Below are 19,988 nucleotides of genomic sequence, written 5' to 3' on the forward strand. Positions count from 1 at the left end.
GTATATAAGACCATCCCTCTGCTTTTTTGTCTGTCATCTATATACCCTACTCAATGTCTGTTTAAGATGCTATTCCAAGACGCTTAGGTTTTCCCAAACAGGAAATAAAGCCTCACACAGACCTTGTGACATGTAGATTCCATGTTTCGGAACCAGATATCTAGAAGTTAGGCACCATACATTTTGATGTTGCAACAGCAAAGTCCATTTTTGGACACAGCCCTAGCTAGAAGACCGAATGTGTGTATAAAGCAAAGATTGAATGCAGGAACTTCAAAGCTCTGAGTCATATAGCAAAGAAACTTTCCATAACTAGAGGGAAAATATTCTAAGAATATTTTTCTTTCCTAGCAGACCTCAGAACATAACAAAGTCAGGAAAAATGAAGCCCAACAAAAAGTCATTGCAGTAAATTTTATTTCACTTTGTTTATCTCATTTTTCTCCTACCAAACAAATGTCTATTTAACTTATTTATATATAATGTTTTAATTCTCCTCTCTTATAAATTCATACCTATTTTTCTTATTCTTTCATTCACATATTTAGGAAGTGATATAGAAATTCCTTACAAATTTAATCTAATTCTTATTAGATATAAGAAGAGGTCTGTGGAATCAGTAAGTATGTTAAGGCCTGAAAAAATGCAGTGTAAGTTCTGTTTCTAAGTTTCCATTATATAAATATATATATTATATATATATATAAAAGATAATCACCTAGGTTTTCTATCTCATTTTAGGTAAAACCCTTGTCTCTATCAAAGGGATATATATATATATAACTTATTATATAAAATATTGGCATGAAAATCATAACATATGAATCTTAGATCACAATTCAGGAACAGACTTTCTTTGGATAAATTACTGTGTCCTTTATATATACATATATATTATATATGTGTGTGTGTGTGTATAAAGGACACAATAATTATGCAGACAAAGAAATATATTATATATGTATATAGGTTAACATTTTTATATATATGTTAAGCTATTTTACTGTAAGTGCCTTGGACCAGGAAGGCACTGTTTTTCATTAGCATGCTTAACAAAATAGGACCTTAGTTTTGACTGGAATTCCTAGGTCCTTCCTTAAAATGTCAAATCTGCTACTAGTTTACCATAAAACAACCCGAGGTACTTCAACATTCTTCATATAGTTCAAGTATTGGGACCTTATGCCCTTGTTTGTTTGCATTGTCCTACAGTGAATTCCCCTTCACCCTCCCCCCAAAGTACTATTTTTTCTGAACAACTGTAAACAATATTGTAGACTCTACCCTACAGATGATTTTACTAGTGTTGTATGTACACTAACAATATTCAGCACCAATGTGCTGAATAACAATAACAATATAACAATATTCTTTGTTTTGTTTCATATGTTTTCTGTCTTCTAAAAAGTCTTTGCATCTTGTTGACCTTTTAAAATGCTGCTTTGCTCTGGGCTGATGGCTTCAATTTATTTCCTCAGTAATTCCCAAATTGTTTTCTTGCCCTGTATATAGAATGGTTGTTTTATTTAGTGAATATTTATTCATTTGATTTTGTGCTCTTAGATTAATTATTATATATTTTCCTAATCAAATTCTGCTTCTTTTTTGCTAAGCAAGTTAAATAAATTCCACAACACCTTTTGAATATATTCACATTGCTCTAAGCAGCTTGCTGTGTGTTTAGTTCTGGCATAAACCATAAGCCTAGTAACAAATTCTCACCCATCACTTTCATTCAGTTACACGTAATCATGAACAGCAGAGGTCCAAGTGCTAACTCTATGGATACTGGGTCCAGCCTTTCCCTTTGAGGCCTACATTTAAGCTAGTTTTCTATCCAGCAGTTTCTTTGCCTTCATGATGATTTCTCTTAGCCATTAATCTCAGATGTGGTACCTTGTCAATGGCTCCCAAGTAGACTATATCCATTGAATTTCCCTTATCTACAGTGGCAGCAATATCTTCAAAGAACTCCAGCAGGTTAGTTAAGCATGACCTCCCCTGCCTGAATCTGTGCTGGTTATCCTTAATCAAACTGATTTTCAAGCTGTTCTTTCACACTTCCTTATGGTAGCTTAATTTCCCCCACAACTCTTGTTAAATTCACTGATCTATAGTTTCTTGGATTGTCTTTAATCTTTTTTGAAGAAAGATTTCCTTGCTCTTTTCTGTCTTTAGAAATCTTTCCTGGCCAGATTTGCTTTTAAAACTGTCAGTAAATAGCCTTTTAGTCTCTCTGGGTTCCTTGCTAGCTGTTTTAAAATGTATTGTCAATGCTAGTTTTGATGAGGAAAACAAAAATCACAAAAAAAAGAAGTGTCTGCTTTATGCTGGCATTTCTCTTTTGTTTGATGTTATCTTACCATACGTAGTAAAATGGAACAAACTATGCTTGTCAATAGACAGTAGTAAAACTAAAAACATTTTCTTCACTTTGCATGCAGGGAGGTGAGAAGGGCCTTTCTGGACAAATATGATCCTCAGTACAGTAGGATAGCTAGCAAAAGTCATTCCAAATACATTCTTCCACCCACAGGGAGCAGAAATGCAATGTATCATCCTGAGGGAAATGGACTTGGTGACAAATTTACACATTTGTGACCTCTGGTCTCAATTACTGTGACTCCCCATGCCTTGAGGTGCAAACCCATGCAACGACACTGCCGACAATCAATACAACATACTGCCCATGCATCACTCCAGTACTCCAGAAGCCCCTGGCTGAAGTTGAAGGTCATGGACCTGAGCTGCAGAACTTCAGTGCATTGCGGTGAAGTATTTCAGACATATCCTCCTGCGTGGCCGCAGCTCGCTATGACTGCAGAATACATAAGCAGCAGGATTGTTTTTAACCTGAGTAGAAGAATGGACAGAATTTGAAGAGCAAGGAAAGATAACTATGACTGTCAAATGACTGCAATTGCCTGTCTCTCTATCTATCTCAGACACATGTGCACACACATGCATTTATACTATATTCATTCCAGTGCTGACTGGACATCTTAAAACAAATACATGTAAATCCAGGTAAGAACATTATACATATACTAGACCTAAAGTTTCCCATCTCTCCAACATTGCTGATGTCAGCAGAGATGTGGCAGCTACCTGGTTAGTTAAGTGGTGCTGCAAACTTTGTGCAAAAATAAAAAACCCTTTTTCCTCAGTCTTAACAAAATATGAGCTACAGAAAAAAATGGAACCTCCTGATAACACACAGCTCTCTCTTAGATTTCTTCGTAGATTTTATCTGAAGGACAAAACATGATGATAGCTAAGGCCCTAGTGTTAAACATTTTTCATTATTTCCTGAAATGAGAAGAAATTAGGTATTATAGCACCTAGCTTTTAGGTGCTTCCTGACAAATAAAACCCATAAGAGTATTCTGGGTTAGTTACATGTCATTCTTAATAATAAAATTTTAACTGAGCAAGACAGAAACCTAGGCAGCAGTGATATAGTGATGTAGTGGGTAATGCTCTCCATGTAAGACAGGACCTAGGTGTTCAGTTCCTGTTCAAGAGCTCTTACAATGTTTTACATTGAGTTTTTTATAAATGACATTTGGAAACCCAATCTTCTACCTCCTAAAGAAACTCCAACAGGGATCATTCACAGCACTAGTAGAGACAGACTACAGCAGGGACAGGATAAGGTTGAAAAAAGGCACGAGACAGGCTTTCACCTGTTTCACCCCCAGGAACATTTTATTTGAGGCCCAAGTTTGTAGGCGCTCTTATGGGAAGCCTAGTAGTTTTATCCCTATGGAAGAACATCTACATTGTAGATTACAATAATTGCAATAATATCAGTGCTAGACAAATTGGCAAGATGCAAGCATTTGGGGAATGCCCAGAAATATAATTTTAGGCTCAAAGTAATTTTGTAACAAAAAAAGTGAGCATGTGGAAATTTGGATCCAAGTCAGGTTAAAGCAGCAATTAAGTGGTAGTTTGGTGATCTAAGTATCAGATCTAAATATCTTCACCAAAAAAAAAAAGGAAGACCTTGATGCTTAAGCCCTTCTGTGTATTTAGGGCTAAGTGTCTGCAACATACATGAAATTAATTAGGAACTGAAGAGTTCAGTTCATCTCAAATCTAGCTCTTGAATTAATAAAATATATGATGTTAAACTAGAACAATCAGCAAATTTTAATTTTCTGAAACTTTCAGATACTTACTCTATACTAATCAAAAGCTGTTCTAGGCAGAACGAAGAAAAGATGGATAGTGAGGGATTATGCCAGCAATATAACAATATAGGATGTCACCATTGTTGACAAATTCTCTTTAAATAGCTTTCCCTGAAGAAATACTGTTGCACTAATTTCAGACGCTAACTGTATGTGCCATCTGATTCTTCAATGAAAGTGGTTGGGATATTCAATTTTAAAAAGAGGCAAACTTGGAGTATAATCATAGGACTACACAATTATTTTGATGTCATCTCAAAATATCACAGTATACCTCTATGACCTAAAATGAATAATTACTTTATAATTAAAAATGGTATTTATTTGGAAATTTAATCTTTTGCTTAGCTGTAACTTTTAAGTTTTTGGACGATGTTCCCATTTTAATACATATATGGGTCTGTTTTAATCAAGCAGAAACCAAAATCTATTTGAAAAACAATCCTAAATTCCATGAAACTGATCGAACTCTATGATCGAAATGATCAATCATTCTATGATATGATCGAAATCATTCTCTCATATCACCGTAAAATTAGATTGCATTTTGTCATTTATGTTACTATCTTGTTTGGTACAAAGGACATGGTCCTCTATTTTCTGAAGATCATCTTTCTAAAACTTACGTTTTTGTCTGTTCACAAAGTTCTCAAGCTAAGCAACACTTTCTCTGGACAGGATAGCAGTAATTAAAGCTTTTCTTTCCTGAATAGACTTCATAAAAAGTACTCAGAAATCTCTCTTTTGTGGAAACAAAATAGAAGATTTAGAAAGAAACAACAACTGTTATTCATAATGGTCAGATAGGCTTTTCTAAGTTATTATTGCTCTATTTTGTTTTTATGGCATGGATAGGCTTTTCTACTGACGTTCCTGAGATCGAAGGAGAGAGGATATAGAGGAATAGCCTCTCTTCAAGCCCATTCAGAATCATCTTAAACACATGTAGGGAGGGTGCTGTCTTAGAAGGCGAGAGAAACAATTCCCTTTCAGACCTTAGGAATTTTTCACTTATGCATATTACTATAATATCTAGCTGTCTTAAGGTGAAACTAAGAACAGAAAACTGTGTGCTTAATCGAATTCCACAGATCATCTTGAATGTTTTGAGACTAAAGATAAGCCTCTGTCTATGACAGAGTTTTCAGTGTTCCTATTTAATTTTTGCAATATGTTTTACATCTGGATTTTTCTTTTTTTGGCAGGGGGCAGGGAGCAGAATTGCTTATTTAGAGGGATGACAGTATTCTGAGGGTTTCAGAGGGTTTCAGTATTCTCTCTTCACAGATTTTTTCTGAGAGACAGACGTTTTGCAAAGTTTCCCAAAGGCCTATCTCCTCCCACCAGCTTGATTACTTAATCTCAGAAACACAATCCTCTACCAGATCCCATCATTAAGGTTTTATACAACCTCCACCATTTTTACCAGACTTTTTGACTGTCTTTTTCCCAAGCAAAAAAAAAAAAAAAAAAAAAGACACCATTACGACATGATTTGTGACCAGAGGTGCATTGGCCCTGGGCTGGCTGACCACAGAGGAGCAAATTAAAGAATACATGCAGCATGGAGCTATTGTACAGTGCACATGTTATTACTGTGACTTAGTAACACACTCCACAGAAGCCAACATCAATGGCAGAGTTGACTAAGCACCTAGTTTGCTGTATTTGGTCTTTAGCAGTCTGGTCTCTAATTTTTCTCTCTGTCTAATTTGTCTAATTTGGTCTCTAATGTGTCTTCCATTCTTCCAGAAACCTCTCACAGGGCAAGATCCTTAATAACATTGCCATGCAGATGGTCACAGTCTGGTCTACACTACTTATAGGAAAGCAAGCAATCAAAATAGCACTGATGAGAATAAGAGCCAAGTAATAAGACAGTGTGGTACCACCAAAGGTCTGTTTATAATAAAGTACAGACTACTATTCTTCTCAGTGCCTCAACAGCATTGACTAATGCAGCATTATTAAAAATTATAAGAAATGTATTTGCAAATCATACAGTAGTATTTTTATTTAATATAAATATCTACATGTAATTTTTAGGTGTATGTGGAAAAACTTATGTAATTTACAGATTCATATAATCCCTTCCAATCTTTCAAATGCAAAGTTTTATGCAGGATGAAATATTTCTGAAAAGCTGGGAAATGAGCTAGTAGAAGCTTCAAAATTAGTAAAAAGGCAGTGCTTTTTCATGAAGCAGGAATTAATTCATAAAATAGATCATTAGAGAATAGTGCCTATAAACACCCTAAACTATGAATAGGTTTAAGAGCAGATTCATAAAGATTACATTTCTTTACGGTTATTGACCACAGATGCACCCTCCGACTAAGGCTTCCCTCAAATAGCCAAAGGTTGCTAAAATATAAGGTTCTCTATAAACTTGTTTCCTGCAACCTTTTCTCTGCATTTGCTAATGCCAGTGTCAGACAGAAGACACTTTGGTACGACTTGATGTGACACTTTTTTGCATTTTTAAATGTTTGAAGACCAAAACTTAATCAAATTCATAGGAATTGCACAAAATCTAGGCACAAATGTCTATGACTAAGCTCTTCGGGTGTTAAGAACTGCCCAGCTCCTTTTCTTTTCCCTTTTCTTTCCTTTCCTTTCCTTTCCTTTCCTTTCCTTTCCTTTCCTTTCCCTTCCCTTTCCTTTCTTCTTTTCTTTTCTTTTCTTTTCTTTTCTTTTCTTTTCTTTTCTTTTCTTTTCTTTTCTTTTCTTTTCTTTTCTTTTCTTTTCTTTTCCTTTTCTTTTCTTTTCCTTTTCTTTTCTTTTTTCTTTTCTTTTCTCTTCTTTTCTTTTCTTTTCTTTTCTTTTCTTTTCTTTTCTTTTCTTTTCTTTTCTTTTCTTTTCTTTTCTTTTCTTTCTTTTCTCTTCTTTTCTTTTCTTTTTTCTTCTTTTCAAATAGCTTATCTCGTTCAGTTACACTATCAAAAAGTGTGTCAAGGAAATATAAGAACGGTTCCCATCTGAGGCTCATGCTGTCCTCTGTGTTGACTACTCATCCCTCACCTGACACAATCCCTGTCACCACAACAGGCTATTTATTCCACAGTGGGCATTACATTATCTTTCTAGAGTCGTTTCTTTTTTATTTGATTTCCTGCCCCCAGCCTGGGGACCTGGTCCTCATGTGTAGCACTCCCTTTGGGTAACACTTAGACAAAAGCAGTGTCACTGAGAATATCTGGGAACTGAACCACAGTTGAGACGATTGCACAAAATCTACTTTACAAAACATGCACGAGTGCTATGTGACAAAACACATTCAAAATGTTTGCACAAATCTATCCCTCCTGCAAATATGATCTAAAGAGAGATGCTCAGTCATTTCAAAAGTAGTCTGGTGTCTATCTTAAAGTGCTAAATCTATGGAAATACTTTTGTTTTTCAACTGAGTTGCAAAGTACTGCCTTGCCCTTAGCAAACAGCCTCCTCAAAATACAAATGGAGTCCAACTGCAATTAGTACTTGTCAGTGTGGGATAACTGTAAAGATGATAGATACTCCCATAGAAAATAATGGAGGTGGTAGAGATTGTTTTTAATTCTGGGCCAGGACAACAGCCTCTATTATTCAATATAGCCAATAGTCTATGAGTTGGCTTCACTCCAAGTTTTAATTTGCTGCTGTCTTTAATGTTTGTTTTGCAATCACAACCATTTTGTTGCAGGGAACATCAGATCCAGATTTTTTTTTCACTCAATTACTGAAGTACAACAGTGTCAAATGAAAACAAACCAGCCCTTCCCTTTCAAAATCACTCCATCTTAAATTAATACTATAACTATTTTAGATTTGGAAATTTTGTTCAATTCAGTTACTACGTGGATGATAGCAGTAGTTAATGCTGCATATTGTTACATATCCATACTGATTACAGCACTACATGGCATTCAGATTATGTGTAAATGTAAGTAAGCACAGTGTAAAATCCCTGAGGTTCAGAAGTGCTGAGATCTGCAGTTTTCCCTTAAATCAATGGGAACTGCAGACTTTTGGCACTACTTTTAAAAAAGTATCTACCAATCTAGATCTTTGTCAATTATACAGTACTTTTTGCCACCTTTCTAGCTTCCTTGAACTTTACACTAAAACTTATTTTACAGGTAAAATGAGCTCAGGAAGATGCTTTATTTTTCTGTATATAAATAATGTTTTATTTAATAAACTGATTTTTTCTTCCATTGGATATTTTAGAAAAAGAGGGTTGTTTTTCACGGTGAGTGGATATGACCTGTTACCATGATACCATAAGTGATTCCATCCACAAGTCTGTTTCTTTATCAAATATTCATTTAAGTAAGTACCACTTTACCTTAACACTGCTTGTGGATACACAGAGATGCATTACCAGTAAAGTACAGTTATAAAGCCAGTAAGACAGAAATAAACATTTCTCTACAATACAAAATCTTGAAGCCTCATCCTATACTCCTTATTCAGCCAAGATGCTCTGAAAGCAAGAGGATAAAATAGCTTGCAGAAAACAACTGTGCCTTTAGAGCTTGAAATGATTGTGGTCCAAGCAAGATTCAAAATAAAATAGGTAATACTTAAAAGCAGATGCATAACACTAAGTGAAAAGAGACTCTGCCACCTAATCTGGTATACAGAAATTATAGCTCTGGTTTTACAATTTCTAGCAAGAGGAACTCAGACTTTGGACACAACAAGAATCAACACTAAAACAATCAATCGGGTGTCTCTTGTAAAGAGAGCTGCTCATTTGGGTATATATGAGAAACAGGAAAACTGAATACACTTTGACAAAACAACTTCTCAATTTTCTTTTTAATGCAATATGACTCATCTCAAATCCATTACAAGGTGGTAAACAAACTACACCAACTCAGTAGCCATCATGTTCTGCCAGGAACAGTTTAAAAAGAAAACTATTACTGAGCTTCTTTTCTTGTCTTCTATATAGCGAAACTTATTTTCACGGTGGAAACAGCACTTTATCTTCTTTTCCCTTGTTTGCCTTGTTTCTCTCACTGCTAAGAGCAACCTAAAAAATACATCTTTAAGCAAATAAGTTATTTATTAAGAATCAAAATAGTTTAGAACAGTTTTATATATTTGCAAAACAATCAATTTCATTTTAAATAAATCAATAGAGGGTTTGATTAATAATAGCACATTCTGTTTGAGAAGTATCTGAAATAGTAATTTAAATACATGGACAATAGCCTTTTGATTTGTCTTCCTCAATCATTGAACTAATTTTATAATTGCAACTGTAAAAGAAACAAAATGATTAGTCTTTCTTTGTTCTATAATCCTCTGTAATCTAATTTCCTCAAAATAGTTGCCAGACAAAAGATTGTCACAGAGAACAAAATAACAACTGTAAGCTGGCCTCCCTACCCTTTACTACCTGTTATTCTTTTATTATGACTATGTATTATTATCACACAGCTAATAAAGGAAATCTAGAGCGCTTGATGATTCATCTGAAGCCAGCTTGTCTGTTGGTGTAAAACAAAACGGAACAGAGGCAATTTCATGCTACTATCCTATGTTTTATGTATTTTCTGTTTGCAGGTGTTAAGATATTTGGGCCAGACCCTTCACTGTGTAAAATGCTACTAAGCTGAAAAGGAGAGCAACATCAGTTTCCAAAATTGACTCATTCATTGCTTTAAAGAAATTACTTTGGAGCTTCTCAAGAGTTGACAGAAAAAGCCTAAATTGTCATAGCAACATCAGTTGAAGAAATCCTTCTTACTGTTTGCATAGATCATCTCCATTCCTTTAGTCTGTTTACTAAATGTTTCCAAAGACAGCAATTAAAGGTTAATCTCTTCTCAGAAGCAAATAAATTATATAACTGCAGAAAGCCAGTGGAGTGAGATACACTTCAGATGATAGGTCGTAAAATTTCAGAGACCATGTATCCTCAGTGTAAGTGATGTTTCTGTCATTATTTGCATAACATTTAATATTAATAAGAATTGGAATTCTCTTTACCACTATTAGAATTGTTCTAGCACCTTTGTCCTAATGCGCATTTTCTGTGTGATACTCCGCTGTACTAAACACCAACTCAAAGTCCACTGAGGTTGACAAGTTTTTTCATTTATTTGTTTGTTTGTTTCTGTGACTTCCAAGCCTTTGGATCAAATTTTAACTGGAAAAAATATATAGGCAGCTCACACTATATAATTGAGTACCAGAGTCTAACATAACTTGTACAGCATTATACAACTTTTTTTTTTTTTTTCCTCTACAAAATGCCAGATTTGTTTCAAATGAACTACATTGTGAAAAGCAAGGGAAGGGGAAGGGGAAGGAGAAGGGGGAAGCGGAAGGGGAAGAGGAGGGAAGAGGAGGGAAGGGAAGGGAAGGGAAGGGAAGGGAAGGGAAGGGAAGGGAAGGGAAGGGAAGGGAAGGGAAGGGAAGGGAAGGGAAGGGAAGGGAAGGGAATTACAGTTTTTACACATATTTTAATTAAATATCCTGATATAGCTATCTATACAAGCTTCATAGAAAAGCAAGACAGAAATGGCTGAGTATAGCTCATGATCAAAATGCTACTGCTGCTGCCACTGTTGACTTCATAAAACCTATTAGCACTACCTTCTACAGTGTTAGAGACATTGCAAACAACGGGTCAAGGTGTGTGCTGTGGATATTTACGTGCTAAGATAAAGAAAATCAATTTTATTTCTCAACAGATATGTCTGCAAATGCGGAGGGTCACCGATTGTGATATTAGCAGTTGCTTGATTGTACTGGAGCTCTAAAAGTGAATTATAAAACAGCTTTTCCCCAAAAAAGCTTGGTATGACTCAATCCATGTATTATAAGAAACATCAGCAGGATACCAATACAGAATCTGGCTGCTGGGGCAGAGCTAAAATAGTGTACTTAGTCACTTGGAAGCAGGCAGATTCGGTATTGATATCCCACAGACATTAGTGAGAGCAGTGCAATTTATCATGGCCATTGTCTCACAAGTAGAAGCAAGCAAAATTAGACTAAAAGTAAGTTAAACACTTTGCTTTTTTATTGTTTTATCAAAATGAGTTCTTTGGGGAAATTTTATAGTTGTACAAAAGTCTCCATAGGCAGGAGAAAACACTGAGAAAAATAACGGGACAAAATGTTCCTATTTTCTGTTCACTTTCTTAAGTACTGCCATTAAAATCCTTGCTCTTTATTTCCTTTTCATTTTTTTTTCTGATTATCACAGTCACCTGCATACTTTCTTCAAAGTACGGTGCAAGGCAGGCTCCATGAACCCATGTGTGTTTCTGTAATATCCAGCAACTCAGCTCCTGACATCAACTGGCAAAACTGACATTATCCTGGCAAAATTCCTACTGTGCCGCACACCCGTCCAGCTGTGTCTACATGGGCAGCCTGAGGTGGATCTCGAGCCTCGGTGACATCTGATCTTTCCTGCTCTCCGCGCTATTTGTAAGCACCACAAACTCAGCCTGAGCTCTGGTGCCCTCCTAAAAAGGCCAGATCAAGCTCCAGAGCTGTGTCCAAAGAAAAACCTAAATTCTCTTTCATGAGTATTTATGTTCTCTTATATTTTGTATGCGGACACCATATTGCGAGTAATGTAAGTCAGAGTAAGAAAATAATGATTTAGAAAGGATTATATATGGTCACGTTTGTTCTGCAACTCACGAGGAAAAGATACATCTCTAGCCCCAGAACTGCTCTCTACCAGATGTGGAAGGTAGCAAACAACACAACTCTTCCATCATTTCAGTAAAAAAGACTGATATACAGATACTGAAATGGCTACCTTTATAATAAAAAAGCAAGGAAAACTTTCAGGTTAGAAATGACGAAAACTCCATGTTTAGTAAAACCACATTAAAAGGTCATGATCTTGAAACTGAGATTAAAGAATGGAACAAGTGCTGCAAAATGTGATCTTAAAAAGTTGACAATATTTTATGCAACAGTTTGCAAAACAAACACTGCATGAAAAGTTTTATTCATCATGTTCAGCTCTGTAAGAGATACAGTGCTGCAAAAATTTATTTTGGAATGCCATTTTACAACAGAGGCATGAATATGGAAGATGACTCTGTGCTTCAGTATCTATGGGATACTGTAGGAGACATAAAATATCTGAAGACTAAAATGAGACTAGGTTTTTCTGTATATTGTCCTCCACAATTTATTTAAGGAGAGAAAAAAAGAGGCAAAGGTCAAATAAAACCCTATTTGGAGACATTAGAGGTAACATTTAAAATGCTAACATTACCAGGGTTGATTGCTGAGATTTATCCGATTTTCTTTTTTTTTCTTTTTTGCCTTTTTTCAGTAAACATTGTCAGATGTTCTCATCCACAAAAATTTATTTTAAAGAAGGTCTTACTCTAGTATTCAGGCACAGTGTCTATCTTGTCTACCCTTCTCGGAGAAGTAATCTTTTCAAAATGCTTGAATCCAGCTACTGCTGAAAATCAAATAGATATTCAGTTTCAGCCACAGCATAATAGAGCCCTCACAACAGTCCAAAGATATTTTTTATTTGGCAGTGATGTCTCCAAAAATTAAATAGAGAGAGGTGGAATCACTATTTCAGAATATGCATTAATGGATTGTTCAAATGAATAATTTAATACTTACAAAGCTGTAACAAACTGCAATAAATTTTTATACCGGATATTAGAGCATTGTAATAATTGCAAGAAATTGTGGTTTTTTGCTAATATCTTTTGCTAAAAGCAAGTCATTGATGATATTCAGATTAATCAAGAGGAATTCTGGTTAATCATCAGTGATATAATAGTGATTAAATCTTGCTCTCCCCTTTTAACTGAATGTGCCCTCCAGGTAGAAATGGCAAAATAAGTATTTTCATATTCCATTGTTTTTTCAAATTAGTAACAAATGCTGAAAAAAAAAATTTGTCTCTAAGCAAGAAACACTTGTTATTGGCAATAAGATGCAGTATTAGTCTTGTAAGAGTTTTCAGTGCACGCGTATCTCTCCATTTACTGCTGAATTCTTAAATGCAGGCAACTGATAAATGTTGTGTGTCAATATAACACTAGCAGTAATCCACTAATTTGTTTAAGCAGTTATTCCTTAGAGAAATGCTTATAACAAATCTTGTGTAGATTTTCTTAAATGCAATAGAAATGCCATATAGTTGAGTGAAATCTTTCATGCAGCTAGAACAAAGATGTGTGAGGACAAAGTGGGAGCTCACAGCTTTCCTCAGGCATTGATGGCATTTGTCCCTATTTCAAAAGTTACTGGTTGATAAAAATGGTTTAAAGAATACTGCAGCAAATGCAGTAAAGTTAAGTATTTAAGTAAAAGAAAGTGATTCATAGCCGTATTAGGAGAATTTCCATATGATTCTCATTCTTTGTTCACTGCTGAAACCGGAAGAATTTAGCTCACTTTAATCTTCCTAATTTTGCAACCATATGGAAAACTAGAAGCCTAATTCTTATTTGGTAGCCACGAGTTAAATTCAATTGTGTGTTTAGTTTTATTAGAGATCATGCCTAACACGATGGCTACTGACCGTGCCTGATGACTGTAGAGCAACTCCCCCCTTGACATTGCATCCCCCTGCTGGCTGCAGAGCACCCAACACTGTCCTGCAATATCTGTGTGTGCATCGAAGCCGTTCACTGGCAGAATAGCGTCACCATGGCCAAAGCGGCATGGCACTTCAATACAGAGTGCAGCAAAACAAAATTACATCTTTAAATTCATTGAAGGATTCATACATTCACAATAGTCAGCAGTTACTTCTACACAAAAAGGTTGGAGGAGAAAGTTTAATATGACAATATATAAAATATATGTTTTGGGAAAGGCAAAATCGGTGGTCTCTCAGGCTTTTCACCCTTTTAGTCTAGAGAGCATAGCAAATCCACAAAGCAACGGTTTCTGTAACAAGTATTTAAACAGTTGCAGACACTGTTCCTAGATCAGTAGGACCAAAGTTTTAATGAGTGTAAACAGTTTTGAGACCAAAGTCTCACAGATGACTTTTAAAATCTTGCATACATCAGTGCTTATATAATGATACTCCTGTATAATGACTAATAATGAGATGGAGAGCTAGATTTGAGGTTTCTATAGGAAAAGAAATCTTCAAGAAAAAAAAATCTCGTGACTGATCTAAATCATGCACATCTATGTAAAGGGCTGTGGGAGTGACAAGCAGTAAAATGAACAGAAAATAATCTAGAAAAAAAGAACTGTATATACAGATGACAGCAAGTGCTGAACTGCCCTCATGGATTTTGGTACGTCCTGAAGTGTGTTTGTGTGTGTGCTGAGCACAAGATCTTGCAGCCCGTCAGCAGCTCCTGACACTAGTGTCCTTCTCTGCCTTCAGCGAAACCAGTATCTCTGTGTCTGCTGGTGGTGGAAAGGAGATCAAAGGTATGAGACGATTGCTTGCAGAATTGTTCCTAAGCTGATATGTTCTCTCCCCTATATTATATTCAAATAGTCCTTATTTCCTATTTCTATACAGTTAAGCACATTATAAACGTATGCAATGCAAAATTGGAAAGGACAGATCTTAGTGAAAAGTAAATACATTTTACATTTTTATATTAGAATGTTCTAGTTTAATTACACGGACAGATCTGGCTTGGTTTTTCTCTACCTTTCAATGGCTATTTCCTCACCAGACTGAGATGAACTGGAGCTAGCGGGGAGAATGAGAGAGAGAGAGAGAATTCATCCATGGACTGCTCTGCTTTTGCAGCTGAATATTCAACACCTAGTTCTGATGCTCCTAAAGAAAAATATATATACATATCCTAAAACCATTTTTTCCCATCTCATTTTCCTTAGGACTGCTTTAGCCTTTTCTGGAAGAGAACAGAGCCTCTCTAGAGGGACCGGTTTCACAGTTTGAGAAACACGGCTTTGGAGAAGGAGAAAATACATGACTTTAAAAGACAGAAATGCTGTCAGACCAACAAGAGTAGGCCTTCAACACAGTGGTAACTTTACGTGATGTAGTCATAGCAATTATTTTGACAAAGCAATAGCAGTAAGAGGAGAGTACATAGAAATGAGGGTTTCTTTTTCTTTTTTTCTTTTTAATCCTAGGATATAGATGTGGGAGTCCTTTCACTGTGTGGATTTGATTTAAGAACAGAAATGTGTTTCCTTTGCTATTTCTCATTAATTTGAATGATACCTCTGAGGTTGTAATACAAAATAAAGTCTACTTATTTTGTTTGAAGCAGTGAGGTGGCGATGAAGACTTTATATCTGCTTATCTGAATGAATCCAGGAAATGATCTTGAAAACATGTAATGGGACAATTAAAAATATTAAGCAAAATACATTTCTACATTGAAAAAAGCTTATCTGTAGACCTCCAGATCATACCAGAGAAAGATCTCCTGTAATCTCCTATCTTAAATCTAAGTTCAGTTTTAATCTTCCATTTAATCTACCATTCCTCCCCTAGCAGTTCACTATTTCTAAAAAGGGCACTGCCGTGTTTTGTGTTTGAAGTACATCAACAGTTCAACAGTCAAAACAATATTTTGTTTTTATGTCTGCTTTGGCTAGGTAAAACCTACTGGATTTAGCAAACGGCTCTATAAACAAGCTCACCCTCCCGTGCAGTGCTAAAGACTGTGCTGCCTGTCTGAGGGAAACCTAATTGCTATCATAGGGTTGTTTCCGGGGAAGTGGCACCTTTAAATGGCTCCACACTAATTTCTCTTTTATGTCTAAAGCCTAGTGGACAGGAAAGATTTCCCCTTCCCCAATGTTTTCCAACATACTCAGATGCATTAGTAGGGAAAAAAAAAAAAGAACAAAAGAGCAAAAGAACAAAAGAACCTGAAGATTTCCTTGAGCTGCACCTATCACATTGAGCAATGACGTATGCTCATTTCGTCTCTTCTTGCTCCTTTAAAAAGTTGCAGACATGCATTGCACAGCAGCAGAGGGGTTGCATTTCTTTTCATAATGAGGATGAAGGTGGAAAGCAGCCCTCCTCTCAATTACTGAAAGATAGGGGAAAACCCCTTATGAGGCAACACCTCCAGAAATGCAGCGCTTTGGGGTTTCTCCTCATAAAAATCCAAAATAAACCAAAATCCATGTGAATTGCTATTCCAGTGACTACCAAATTATTCAACTACCAAAAGACAGGTAAAACAAAGTGTTCTGGGGATCTATTAATTACAGTGGTGTGTGTTTCTGGAAGCCTGCTCTCATCATGTTACTAAGCAAGGAGTTCTTTCACTCTCCAAACTATGAACGTAATTTTAGCCTCAGGATTACATTTGACTAAATATAGATACCTGTGCTCAATTGCCTGGGAAGGCAAATGGGAAAGAATTATGTCAAATGTCCCCGCTGGTTCCTCATCTACCTGTTGTTTGACTTCAATATTAAGTCAGTTTGTAGCCTTTAAGTAGGTGTGTTGCTGCTCCACATTACGTGAGGTATAATTACATTCTGCAGAGCAGCATCAGAGGCAGTGCCCCAATGTTCCTGGCAAAGCCTTTGTATGTAAGCAAAACACGTCGGATCTCCGCTGAATAACCGCGATCCAGCCCCCAGCTTTTCATGTGTGCTGTCAGCCATGAAAAGAAAACACTTAAATGTCAAACGGCAGCACCGGCTACAGTGTATTTAACAAATGAGTCGCGGGTGTCGGTGCGCCCCGGGAGCCGCGGCGGCGGCGGCTGCAGCGCGTCCCGCCGCGCGCCGGGGCAGCCCCGGGCGGCGGCTCCGCGCCCGCCTCGCCCGGCAGCCGCGGAGCCGCCGCCGCGGAGCCCCAGCGTGTCGGAGCGGGGAGCGCGGCCGGGCGCGGAGGCGCCGCGGGAAGTTTGGAGCCCGCGGTCCCTGCTCGCTGCTCCTCGGCCCGCGGAGGCGGCGGCGCGGGCGGCGCTGCCCGGGGCACCGAGGCGATCGGGGCAGCCGCGGGCCGGGCTAAGCGGCCGGGCGGCTGTCGGCAGCCCGGCCCGGCCTCTCACCGCCTCCCCCTGCGCATCACCGCGAGGGGCGGCCAAAGGGGGCGGGGGGGAGCTCCCCGCCCCGCTGCCCCCGCCCCAGCCAGTCGGGAAAAAGAAAAAAAAAAGCCCCAGGGAAATAAATAAATAGATAGATAGATAAATAAATATATAAAAAGGGATGGTGAGAGGATGTGAGGCGCCTCGGGAGGGTTAAGAGATCCTTAAGAGAGGGAGCCACGGAGCGCGGGTGGCCGCGGGAAGGGCTGCGGCGTGGGCAGGCGCCGGGCTGCGGGCTGCCCCCCGCCCGCTGCCCCTCTCGCCCACGCGCGCCCGCTCTCTCGCCTCCCCGCGCGCAAAAGCGCACGGCTAACGAGCCGCCAAGTGAATAATGGGGAAGTTGCTGTCCCCAGCGATGAGGCAAGTGGCAGAGCTGAGGCCAGCAGCGAAGTTGTGTAACCCAATTCTCCCCCGCCACCCCCTCGTTCTCTGCTCCCTCCACCGCTCGTTTTCGGGAGCAGTCCGGTCGGGGCTGGGATATGCTCCGTACGCCAGACACAGGAGAGCCTTGTGCCCCCTCCGGCGCAGGCAGCATTAGCCCCGCATCCGCGCACCCCGCATCGCCGCCTGCGCGGATGCGCGGCCGGCTGCAGGCAGGCGGGGGCAGCTTTGCGCGGTCCCCCGTTCCGCGCTGCCCCAGAGCAGGGGCTGCGCGGGAGGAGGGCAGAGCCAAACTTGCCGGCGCGGGGACTGTCCCTCGCCCGGCGGCGAGCTCCGCTCCCGCGCGCCGGCAGGGAGCAGTTCACAAACTCCGCTGCGCTGCCCGCGATGCGTGCAGCCCCGCTCGGAGCATCGCGGTAGTCGCTGCCCAACTCCCCCGGATCAGCTGCCTGGTGGGGATGGAGCCCCCGGCACCGCCGGCGTGCGCGGGGAGCCGCCGGGAGGCAGCCGGGCTCTGGCAGCCTGCGGTTCCCTTGCGCAGAGCGCGCCCGAACCCGCTCCAGAGCCCAGTGCGAGAAAGCCGAATCTTACCCTGAGCAGCTGCAGCGAGGAGCCCCGCGCAGAGAACCAGCAGAGCCTTGAATCTCCTCCACGCACTCATGCCCGCGGTTATTCCACGCGCGCACACGCGCTCGCAGCGAAGCTCCGGGCGGCGGCGAGCGCGTCCTGCGGGCGGCAGCGGCGCTAACGGGGCGGGCGCCGGGTGGTCGCGGCGGCGCGAGGAGCGGCGGCGGGGAGCGCTCCGCGTGCCGAGCGCCGCGCAGCGCCCGGCGCCTCCTGCAGGTCTGCGCGCGCCGCTCCTCGCATCGCAGCCGCGCAGCGCCCGCGGAGCCCCGGCCCGCCGCCCGCCCAGGGGAGGGGAGGCGAGCGCAGCACGGCACGGCACGGCGCGGCGCGGCACGGCACGCCCGGCGCCGCGGGCAGCCCCGGCCGAGCCGCGCGGGCAGCGCAGCGAGCCGGGCGGTGTGAGGAAGAGGAGGAGGAGAAGCTGGAGGAGGAGGAGGAGGAGGCGAGAGGGAGGGATCGCGGCGCAGGGAGCGCAGCGCGCAGGATGCTGCTGCTGCTGCTGCTGCCGCTGCTGCTGCCAGCCGCCCGAGCCGCCCGAGCCGCCGGACTCAACCATCACTTCCCAGCGAGAGGGGAAGCTCCGCACTCACTCTGCGCCCGCGTCCCGCTCCGCGCCCGCGCGCGATGCCTCGCCCGGCCGCACGCCGGGCCGCCCCACGGCTTCCTGGGGACGGAGGCGCCCCTTCTCTCCTGAGGGCCCCCTCAGGGCCACCCTGCTTGGGGGCTCCTGCCCAACCTGTGTGCCCAGCTCTCCCCTCATCCCACTTCCCTCACACAGGTGTTGGGTGCATCCCTAGCACAGGTGCAAGGCTACACCCTTTTGGTCCCTGCTCCGAGCAGAGGAAGTGTCTCAGGCCTCAGATGTGCCCTGCCGATGCCTTTCAACCTGCTCACCACAACAAACTGAGCTTCCTAGGGGAAAATGCAGGAGTTGAAGCCTCCCTGAGAAAGGCCCATTGGCCTTCTCGCCACCCTTCTGCACGGCTCCTGTTGCCAGGAGGTATTACTGCCATTAGCAAAGCTTCCTGGTGCATGGCAACATGCAGAGAGGGCTTCCTCAGCAGCGCTCTGCAAACAAACGGATCTGGTCCCCCAGCCCAAAGGAAAGGATGTGGTGGCCCCCATGCCCCTTGGCTCTGCGAGGTGATGCCTGCTGCCAACAGCAGTTTCTGGGCCAGGCCTACCTGCAAATAGGGGTGTCCAAAAAAACCCCCAAATCTGGCTTTCGATCCAGTAAGCATTTCTAAAGAGTGCCACCATCAATGCTGCACCCCGGGCCTAACTCCATTAACTGTAATTAAGATACAGAGGCTCAGAGGAAGGAAAAATGAAACCTGAACACGTCTAGAAAGGTAGTTTCAAGGTTGTAATTATTCATTTATGATAAGTTTTCTTTCCTGGTGAAATATGCAAAGCTCTTTTCTCATTGTAAGTTGCAAGAAGGTGGTGAATGGGCACTGAACGAGGTAGGCTGATTTTGTAATAAGCTTGTATTTATGTAGAAATGTTGTTGCGGTTCTCAGTCAAAAAATTCCAAGGCCAGGCAGTGTGCCGAAAAGGACGTGGCATTGCTGCCATCTCGTGGCAAGCATTTCCTCACTGCCGTACTTCATCTTCGTTACCTTCCTGCCTTTCCCCACTCATTTCCCCACATTTTAACTCTGAAACCGACTGTGCTCCGGTGCTGGAGGCTGGAAGTGCCAATCACTTGCAGAAGAGTCATGCAGTCTTAGCATTCATCCATATTTTAAAAACGCCTCGGGGACTCATTTTTGTATTTGTG

At 40.8% G+C, this 19,988-nt stretch overlaps 1 protein-coding gene across 1 annotated transcript in view; it reads right to left on the reverse strand.

Annotated features, from left to right (window-relative positions):
* Positions 1-18,423, reverse strand: part of CSMD1 (CUB and Sushi multiple domains 1) — a 994,655-nt gene extending 976,232 nt beyond the window's left edge. Inside the window, exon 1 of the mRNA XM_088530602.1 lies at positions 18,170-18,423. Within this exon, the coding sequence (XP_088386728.1) occupies positions 18,170-18,239 (70 nt within the window). The 5' untranslated portion in view covers positions 18,240-18,423. The remainder of the gene's footprint in view (positions 1-18,169) is intronic.
* Positions 18,424-19,988: the final 1,565 nt, after the last annotated feature.

This window comes from Tinamus guttatus, unplaced genomic scaffold, assembly GCF_059628265.1.
Source record: "Tinamus guttatus ecotype Peru unplaced genomic scaffold, ASM5962826v1 Tinamus_guttatus_pri_ptg000383l, whole genome shotgun sequence".
Lineage (NCBI taxonomy): Eukaryota > Metazoa > Chordata > Aves > Tinamiformes > Tinamidae > Tinamus > Tinamus guttatus.